This window comes from Salvelinus sp. IW2-2015, unplaced genomic scaffold (genome assembly GCF_002910315.2).
Source record: "Salvelinus sp. IW2-2015 unplaced genomic scaffold, ASM291031v2 Un_scaffold16323, whole genome shotgun sequence".
Classification (NCBI taxonomy): Eukaryota; Metazoa; Chordata; class Actinopteri; order Salmoniformes; family Salmonidae; genus Salvelinus; species Salvelinus sp. IW2-2015.
Genome location: NW_019957534.1, coordinates 1,246,392 through 1,257,210, shown reverse-complemented (window position 1 = coordinate 1,257,210; position 10,819 = coordinate 1,246,392). Strand labels below are relative to the sequence as shown.

General features: G+C 46.9%; 1 protein-coding gene across 1 annotated transcript in view; it reads left to right on the top strand.

Annotated features, from left to right (window-relative positions):
• LOC139027424 (single-strand DNA endonuclease ASTE1-like) overlaps positions 1-10,465 on the top strand; it is a 12,273-nt gene extending 1,808 nt beyond the window's left edge. The window contains exon 2 of the mRNA XM_070442563.1: positions 10,182-10,465. Coding sequence (XP_070298664.1) covers positions 10,182-10,465 — 284 coding nt within the window. The remainder of the gene's footprint in view (positions 1-10,181) is intronic.
• Positions 10,466-10,819: the final 354 nt, after the last annotated feature.

The following is a 10,819-nucleotide window of genomic DNA, read 5'->3' as shown; positions in this document are numbered from 1 at the left end:
ATAGGTTGGTGCACTACTTTTGACCAGGGCCCATAGGTTGGTGCACTACTTTTGACCAGGGCCCATAGGTTGGTGCACTACTTTTGACCAGGGCCTACATTGTAGTGCACTACTTTTGACCAGGATCTATAGGTCTATACGACCTATTTTCATGTCATCTAACCATAACACCGGTTCCAATCCAAGTGCCAATACTGTTTCTTAAACTCCAGGCGGTGCTATGGTCAGATCACATGAAAATAGAACACTTTGGCCACGCACACCAGTGGTGAGTTCCGTAAAAAAAACAGAAGCACATGCAGAAAAGTACTTCACACCGACTGTAAAATATGGTGGTGCATCTTTGAGTTTACGGAGCTATTTCGCTACCACTGGTCCTGTGACCTCGCAGCGGGCCCCGGACTGAAGACCATCGTAGCGGGCGCCACTGGACGGAAGGGCACCTCTAGACTGAGGGGCGACTCTGGCAGCTCCGGACAGGAGGGCGACTCTGGCAACTCCGGACAGGAGGGCGACTCTGGACTGCCGAGGCGCACTGTAGGCCTGGTGCGTGGCGCCTGAACTGGTGGTACCGGGCTGAGGACATGCACCTCAGGGCGAGTGCGGGGAGGAGGAACAGGGCATACTGGACCCTGGAGGCGCACTGTAGGCCTGGTGCGTGGCGCCGGAACTGGTGGTACCGGGCTGGGGACACGCACCTCAGGGTGAGTGCGGGGAGGAGGAACAGGGCATACTGGACCCTGGAGGCGCACTGTAGGCCTGTTGCCGGTACTGGTGGTACCGGGCTGAGTACACGCACCTCAGGGCGAGTGAGGAGAGGAGGAACAGGATACACGGGACCATGGAGACGCATTGGAGATCCAGAACATAGAGCTGGCTCAATATGTCCTGGCTGGATGCCCATTCTAGCCCGGCAAACGAGGAACTGGAATAGAGCTCGCCGGGCTAAGAATGCGAACTGGAGACACCGTGCGCATTTCTGCATAACAAGGTGCCTGACTAGTTACACGCGTTCCACGGTAAGCACGAGGAGTCGGCTCAGGTCTCCTACCTGACTCAGCCAATCTCCTCGTGTGCCCCCCCCCAAAAAAAAATCTTGGGGCTGCCTCTCGGGCTTCCGTGCTAGCCGTGTACCTACATATCTTCGCTGTTTCTCCGCTATTTTCCCTCGTAGTATCGCCGTCCTAAGGAAGCAGCGAAAGCGGAACGGCGATACTACGAGGGAAAATACCGGAGAAACAGCGAAGATATGTAGGTACACGGCTAGCACGGAAGACCGAGAGGCAGCCCCACGATTGTGTCCAGGGTCCTGCTCCATCCAATATTTCCTCCCGTATCCAGGATCCTTTTCCGTCCAGTATTTCGTCCCACGTCCATTTCCCCATTACGCGCTGTTCCCTCCTATCACGCTGCTTGGTCCTTGTTTGGTGGGTTATTCTGTCACGTTCGTTGTAGTGAGGAGACCAAAGCGCAGCGTGATGTGAATACATACTTTTAATAGAAGACGACTGAACACGAAGAACACTAAACAAACTAACAAAACGAACGTGAACGCTATATACAACGAGTGCAGACATGCAACTTCACATAGACAATAACCCACAAACCAAACTAGAAAATGGCAACCTAAATAGGATCCCCAATCAGAGACAACAATAAACAGCTTCCTCTGATTGGGAACCAATCTAGGCCACCATAGACCTACATATGCCTAGACTACACACACACACCTAGACATATCCAAAACCCTAGACAAGACAAAAACACACATACCACCCTCGTCACTGTCACGATCTTTCAAGATCGAACCCAGAAGCAGACCAGGACAAGGAGCGTAGGAAGAAGGTGAGTATTTATTTACAATTAAATGTGAAAAGGTAGATATATCCAGATGGCGTAGCGGGCAGCGGTGGTGAGTAGATGAAAGGAAATAGGTGAATCCAATGTAGTAGCAGAATCCTCTGTCAACCAGGCGGGAATGGAGTGAATGATCCAGGTGAGTAACTGAAGACAAAACAAACGGAGGTAAGTTCAAGGCAAGCAATACATAAATGAAAACAACAAAACAAATTCTATCCAACTGGAGTCTGGTACTCATGCACAACATACTATTCATGGCTAACGATCCGGCGGATCCGGTCAGGTCAGAGCTTATGAAGGGTAGAGATGATGATCAGGACAGGTGTGCAGATATGACGGGAACAGTGCGGTGAAACCAATCTCCCAATGAGCCTTCGCCCGGCAACCAGACCAGGGTGCGTTCCAGGACACCTGAAACACATCCAGGACAGACACACAGGCAAACCCAGACTCAGGAAGCGGGATTCGTGACAGTACCCCCCCTCCGGACGACCCCACCGGGCGGACTACCTGGAGCGCCAGGATGGAGGCGGTAGAAGTCACGAATCAGGTCGTCATCCAGAATCTGTCGCCGAGGAATCCAACTCCTCTCCTCTGGACCATATCCTTCCCCGTCCACTAGAAACTGGTACCCTCGACCCCGCCGTCTGGAGTCCATGATGCGGCGCACCGTGTAGACAGGACCACCTCCGATCATCCGAGAGGAGGAGGACGAGGTGGAGGAGGGACAGAGGACTGAGGTGACCGGCTTGAGACAGGACATGAAAAGTGGGATGCACTCTAAGTGTTGCAGGCAACTTGAGTCGAACCACACAGGATTTATGATTCTCTCCACTACAAACGGACCAATAACTTAGGTGCAACTTCCTTGACTCCGTCCGTAGAGAAAGATCCCGGTAGCCAACCAACCTTATCTCCAACGTATAAGCTGGGGCAGTACGGCGACGGTTCGCCTGTATCTGATCCGGTCAGAAACTCTAAGGAAGCCTTCCTGGCCCGATGCCAGGTCCGGTGGCAACGACGAATATGGGTCTGGACAGAAGGAACCGAGAGATCCCTCTCCTGAGAAGGAAACAAAGGAGGTTGGTATCCGTAAAGGCATTGGAAGGGGACATCCCAGTGGCAGATGAAGGAAGGGTATTATGGGCATACTCAACCCAGGGTAATTGAGTGACCAAGAGGTAGGTCAGAGGAGACAAGACAACGCAGCGTGGACTCCATCTCTGGTTGGCTCTCTCCGCTGACCATTAGATTGTGGGTGAATCCAGAAGTGAGACTGACTGTAGCTCCAATAGCCAAACAGAAGGATTTCCAGACAGCAGAGTAACTGAGGACCACCGGTCAGACACAATGTCACTGGGCAATCCGTGAACCCTGAAAACCTCCCTGACCAGGATCTCGGACGTCTCCGTAGCCGATGGAAGTTGAGAGAGAGAACAAACTGAGCAAACTTGCTGAATCTGTCCACATGTCAGATGACCGTGTTCCCAACAAAGGGGCAATCCCGTGACAAAATCCAGGGCCAGATGCGACCAAGGTCGCCGAGGAATGGTAGGGGTGAAGAAGCCCAGAGCTGGCCGATTGTACTCTTGTTCTGGGCACAAACAGGACATGCGGCAAAACCTCCGGGTATCTTCTCCCATGGCAGGCCACCAAAAACGTCTGCGCAGTAGTGCCATAGTCCGAGCAACGCCAGGTGACAAGCTATCTTGCTGGCGTGGACCACTGAGACAGCAGAACGGACCGACTCGGGTACGAACAACCGACCGGGTGGACCGTTACCGGGGCCGGGCTGCGTCCGAAGGGCCGCCATCACATCCTCCTCTATCCTCCATGTAACGGCTCCCCGACAACATTCTGGGGAAGAATCTTTCAGTCTTGACCCACTCTCCTCCGTCTTAGAGACATCCGGACAGGGCGTCCGCCTTCCCTTCTTAGACCCAGGTCGGTGTCAGGGAAAAATTGAAACGTCCAAAAAACAGGCCACCTAGCCTGACGGGCGTTGACGTTTAGCGATTGTACGTAACCAGTTGTGGTCAGTCCAGACCACAAACGGTTGCCGCTCCCTCAACCACGTGCCCCCTCCTCCAAGGGAAGCTTCACAGCGAGAAGCTCCCGGTTACCCCATCGTAGTTTCTTTCAGCTGGAGAAAGACCGACCAGAGTAGAAAGCGCAGGGATGGAGGTTTACCGTCAGTGGAGCTACGCTGGGACAGGATGGCACCCACACCACATCAGAAGCATCCACTTCCACAACGAACTGACGGGAAGTGTCAGGTTGAGAGAGAATCGGAGCGTTGGTGAATCGGCTCTTAAGTCCAGAAATGCTCGGTCTGCCTCAGGAGTCCAACTGAACCTCTGGTGCAGACGTCAGGGCAGTTAAAGGTGCAACACCCGGCGTACGATCCAAAACCTCCGATAAAATTCGCAAACCCCAGGAATCTCTGGAGCTGCAATCTAGTACCGGGCTGGACCCAATCCCGACCCGCCGAACCTTCTCTTGGTCGCATCCTGATCTCTCCCCTGGATATTATGTACCCGAGGAAGGACTGTATGGGCGGGAAAATCACACTCTCCGCCTTACGACAGACGGTTCTCCATAACCGCTGCAGGACCTGCTTGACATGCAGAACGGGCTAGGCTCCTTTGAGAAGATGAGATATATCCAGGTAACGAACACAAAATCCCAATCATATCTCTCAAAACGTCATGCACCTACTTTGGAACACCGCCGGAGCGTGGTCAGTCCAAACGGCATCACCTGGTACTCAAAATGTCCCATCGGAGTATTGAACCAGTCAACCACTCGTCCCCTCCTTGATCCGAACCAAATGATAAGCATTACGTATCAAGCTTCGTAAAACCGTAGCACCCTGTAAGGAATCGAAAGCCGAGCTCATCAAGGGCGGGGATACTTGTTCTTAACCGTAATATCATTCAAACCCGATAATCAATCCACGGTCGAAGAGAGCCATCCTTCTGTTCACAAAAAAATCCTGCTCCCAAAGTGATGACGATGCCGAATGAGACCTGTAGCTAGAGACTCCTTGATGTAGGTCTCCAAGGCCTCACGTTCCGTCGAGAGATACTGTATAACCGTCCCTTGGGAAAGGCAGATCCAGGAAACAGATTAATCGCACATCATAAGGTTGGTGGGAGGAAGGGCGAGCCTTCTGTTTACTGAATACCTCACCCAACTCGTGATATGTTTCTGGAACCAGGGACAAATCAGGAGGGGCAGAGCACTGACCTGACTGGAAACGCAGGAGAACAGGCAGCTCTAAGGCAGTTAGCATGACACTCAATGCTCCAACTAGTTACCTTCCCTGTCACCCAATCAAACGAGGGATTGTGTCCTTCACCAGGGTAACCAAGAACCAGAGGAACATGGGCGAGGACAAAATGAAAGAGATAAACTCTGAATGATTTCCCGCACCAACATCTTAACCAGTTCAGTCCTCATAGTATCCGTGCCAGACTACTGCCGTTCAGAGTCGTTGCTTCAATGGCTTCGGCAATTGCTCCTTGGAAAGCCCCAGCTGTTCCCCAGTCGGCATCCATAAAGCTGCCATCGGCACCTGAATCGTAAAAGCGTTCATGTCAAAACTCTGATTCCTTATTCATAAGGTCGCAGGAAAACGGGTCTGACAAGATCCTTGAGAGATTGAACTGGCTCGCTAAAATTCCTCCCAAAACTAGCGAGCCGGGCAGTTAACGGGCGCTGTGGACAAGCGGAGATGTATGTCCCGATCTACCACAGTAGAAAAAGCTATTGGTCTCACGTCTACGTTGGCGCTCCTCCTTAGTTAGCCCGTGTCGCCCCCACTTGCATTGGTTCAGAACTGGTGGCAAGACCCCTCCACTAATCCCGTGTGGACATAATGATCAATACGTCCTGTTCACCTCCTGAACGAATGGTAACCGAGTTGAGATTGATTGGATGGGCCCACTGCTTCTCCCTCCTTCTCTCTCGGACTCTATCTACCCGAATAGATAAAGCGACCAAGCTGTCCAGTCACTAGGCTCTGGATAAGTATCAGCTCTCTCTTAAGTTCCTGACAACCCTTGTAAAAAACCGCTTGTAGTGACTCCTATTCCAACCACTCTCCACAGCCAATGTCCTGAACTACATAAAATCTGCCACACTGCGATCTCCTTGGCGAAGAGGAACACGTTTAGCTGCATCCTTACCTCGACTGATGATCCAAAAGCTTTCTCATCTCTCCCGGAACTCCTGATATGAAGCCGTGCAAGTTCCCTGTCGTTCCCAAACGGCTGAAGCCCATCCAGAGCTCTTCCACGCAACAGTTCAATAACAAAGGCTATCCTAGCCTGTCAATGGCTAAGAATGGGGCTGTAGATCAAACACTAACCCACACTGCATAAGAAACGAACGGCCTTTCCCAAATCCCCTTCATATTTTCAGGCGTCGGTACCTGGGTTCACGGAATGACACCGCTCCAGACACGGCGTGAGATGGGTGAAACTGGTGGTGAATGAATCGCCGGCAAACTGAGCTGATCCTGGACTTGTGTCAGCTAGCAGATAAGTCTGGATCGAATTCGCTATCTCTGTAGCGCCGTATTGTGTTGTCCCAATGTCTTCCCCTGCTGGGTAATAGCATGGCAAACGGAGTCCAGGTCCGTGGGTTCTTACTGGCCGGATCTCTGTCACGATCTTTCAAGATCGAACCCAGAAGCAGACCAGACAAGGAGCGTGGAAGAAGGTGAGTATTTATACAATTAAATGTGAAAAGTAGATATATCCAGATGGCGTAGCGGGCAGCGTGGTGAGTAGATGAAAGAATAGGGTAATCCAATGTAGTAGCAGAATCCTCTGTCACCAGGCGGGAATGGAGTGAATGATTCAGGTGAGGTAACTGAAGACAAAAACAACGGAGTAAGTTCAAGGCAAGCAATACTAAATGAACAAACAAAAAAATTCTATCCAACTGGAGTCTGGTACCAGGCACAACTACTATTCATGGCTAACGATCCGGCAGGGAATGGAGTCAGGTCGAGCTTATGAAGGGTAGAGATGATGATCAGGACAGGTGTGCAGATTACTGACGGGAAACAGGTGCGGGTGAAACCAATCTCCCAATGAGCTAATTCGCCCGGCAACCAGACAGGGTGCGTTCCAGGACACCTGAAACACACTCCAGGACAGACACACAGGCAAACCCAGACTCAGGAAGCGGGATTCGTGACAGTCACACCCTGACCTAACCAAAATAATAAAGAAAACAAAGAATACTAAGGTCAGGGCTTAGGGCGTGACAGTATGAAGGAATGTTCTAAGATCCCTCTCAATGTGTTCTCCAACTCATAAAACATTATAGAATAAGTCTCAGTACTTTTGTCCTCACAAGGTGTTCTAGAATCTCAGAAAACATTATAGAATAAGTCTCAGTACCTTTATCCTCACAAGGTGTTCTAGAATCTCAGAAAACATTCTAGAATAAGTCTCAGTACCTTTATCCTCACAAGGTGTTCTAGAATCTCAGAAAACATTCTAGAATAAGTCTCAGTGCCTTTATCCTCACAAGGTGTTCTAGAATCTCAGAAAACATTCTAGAATACGTCTCAGTACCTTTATCCTCACAAGGGGAGGGTGCCGTAGTGTTGGAGTGCCAATAATTCCCATCAGGTAGGAAGACTACTCACAGATGGAACCCAATCGGGAAAAAAGTATATATTACATGTGTATTGAAGGATGCTTAAATACTACAGATTCATATAATATACATGTACTTCAAATACAAGATGCACTTTTCTAGTATATCTTTAAGTATACTACACATATACTATAATTTCACTTCAATACACTTATTAAAAGTGCATTTTAAATGAACTTTTTTCAGTCTTTTAGTAGTGCCTTTAAGTTTTTTTAAATTTTTTATGAAACTCTGCTCAAAGAGTGATCATGTACACGATAGGTATAGTTTCAACTGAGTTTCAAAGTACTGGTAACACTTTATTAAGGTCCCTTATTAAACCATTTATAAACAGTTTGTAAAGAGCTTACTTACCATTTATTAATCATTATTCCTACATTCATTTGTAGATGTTAATAAGCAATCTATTGTCAATAAGCAATCAATCTAAAGGTGAAAAAAGAGAAATCTCTAAATAGTAATGTGTACATTAATAAACACTATTTTAATTAACTGAAATGTCCACATAAAAAATATGCAAAAACAATTATATATTACCCAGCATTCATTTCTGCAGGTGAAGTTTTTATTTAAAATATTATTTTCTTCATCATCAAATCAGAGTTTATTGGTCGTGTACAGTGTCTTCAGAAAGTATTACTGCCCCTTCAATTATTACACATTTTATTGTGTTACATCCTGAATTCAAAATGTATTAAACATATTTTTTATCACCCATTTGCACACAATACCCTGTAATGACAAAGTGAAATGCATTCAAAATTAAATACAAAAATATCTAATTTACATGATTATTCACACCTCTGAGTCAATACATGTTGGAATCACCTTTCTGGGTAAGTTTTTAAGAGTTTTGCACACCTGGATTGTACAATATTTGTCCATTATTATTTTCATAATTCTTCAAGCTCTGTCAAATTGGTTGTTGATCATTTCTAGACTACCATTTTCAAGTCTTGCGATAGATTTTCAAGCAGATTTAAGTCAAAACTGTAACTTGGCCACTCAGGAACATTCACTGTGTTCAGAGTAAGCAACTCCAGTGTATATTTGACCCTGGTGTTTTAGGTTATTGTCCTGCTGAAAGGTAGATTAATCTCCCAGTGTCTGGTGGAAAGCAGACTGAACAAGGTTTTCCTCTAGGATTTTACCTGTGCTTAGCTCCATTCCCTTTCTTTTTTACCCTTATCCTAGTCGATTACAAGCATACCCATAACATGATGCAGCAACCACTATGCTTCAAAATACGGAGAGTGGTACTCAGTAAGGTTTTGTATTGTGTATATATATATATATATACAGTATATACATATATCCTGTATATGGGGATTGAAAAATATACAGACAATTACATTGATGGAAGCTACAATCTATCTACATACTATATTAAAGCTGATCTACCCCCTAAAATACAAATAAAATTAAGAAAACAGTAATAAAAAGTGACCAGTGTTCAATGGTTATGTACATAGGTCAACAGTCTCTAAGGTGCATATTTAGCTTATTCAATTGTTTTAATGTTCATTTTCCAACTGAATAATGTTGTACTTTTAATTACACATTACAATAAAAAAAAATATTTATCACCTTAGTGCAAAATGCCACTGGTGCACAGTTATCAATATCTTTAAAATTGCCACAACTACTTAGTGAATGGCCTGTAACTGGCTTAGGGGATGCCTTGTTCAATTTAGTTAACCTGTATGTGGCTAATTACGAGCTAAACTACTTCTATGCTCGCTTCGAGGCAATAACACTGAAACATGCATGAGAGAACCAGCTGTTTTGGAAGACTGTGTGATCACGCTCTCCGCAGACAATGTCAGTAAGACCTTTAAACAGGCAACATTCACAAGGCCGCAGGGCCAGATGGATTACCAGGACATGTACTGCGAGCATGCGCTGACCAACTGGCAAGTGTCTTCAGTGACAACCTCTCCCTGTCCGAGTCTGTAATACCAACATGTTTTAAGCAGACCACCATAGTCCCTGTGCCCAAGAACACTAAGGTAACCTGCCTAAACGACTACCGACCCGTAGCACTAACGTCTGTAGCCATTTCTGCCCTCCGAGTTCATAGTCATTATTTAAATAGACCCATTTAATTTTGTCTAGCTTGCCATTCCAAATAAAGTGGAATATTTTTACCTCATATAATTTACAAAAAAAATGGTTAGGTGTAGGCGGGGCCAGAAGTAAATATGTAAACTGGGATATGGCTTTTTTCCACAAATAGACAAATATTGAAAATGTACTATCTGTTAAAATGTTTTGTGGTGAGATCATTTTTTCTTCGGGATATGAATACTGTGTATGTCCACTTCACTGTCAGACCATTTTATTGGTAAACTTGTCAGATGCTGGGTGTAGCTGGTGCATGGAAGTCAGGCGCAGGAGAGCCGAGAAGAGAGGACAAAGCACTTTACTGAGGCAATTCACTAAAACAGAAAGCAACCACGTCACAAAAACAATATAAATATAACTTAGATATATATATATAACATTATTGTGGTGTGGTGATGGTTGTGTGTGTGTGTGTGTGTGTGTGTGTGTGTGTGTGTGTGTGGTTTGTGTGTTGTGTGTGTGTGTTGTGTGTGTGTTGTGTGTGGTGTGTGTGTGTGTGTGGTGTTTTTGTGCTTGGGAAGGGGTTGTCTTCTCACAGGTTGCTGGATGGCTGGCCCGTTTCCAGGAGCAGCAAGGAGCCTTGGACTCTGTGCCCAGCCTCATCGGTCATGGGATCAACAGAGACAACATGGATGCTGCCCTCCAGGCCCTGTCTCTGGGCATAGAAGAGTACAAGCCTCCACTCGGTTGCCTGGAGCGGTTCTTCAATGATGGCGAGGCTCCTGATCCAGGCCTTCTCCCAAACCATCTGAGTGTCCTTCCAGACTGGACCCTGCTGCGTTGTGAAGGGGACATTTCCTCCTAATGATATACATTCTGCTGCTGAGGCAGTGAACATTGCGTCCAAGTGGAAGATTCCAAATTACCAGTGGAACTCACATCACTCTCGCCCATACGGCAGGTATTCTACGGCTGCTGCTGGGTGAGAGGAAGGACGTGGAGGGATATGACAGGAGCAGGCGAACCTGCCAGCAGCATGGTTAAAGCCATCCTGCCAGAGATGCAACAGCTGCAGCTGACACACTGGATAAGGTATGTAGACATTGGATATAGTTTACAGTATATCTGTTATGTATATATGTGATATAGTATACAGTATATCAGGTATGCATGCATGTGTATATGTATACAGTATATCAGGTATGTATCATTGAATATA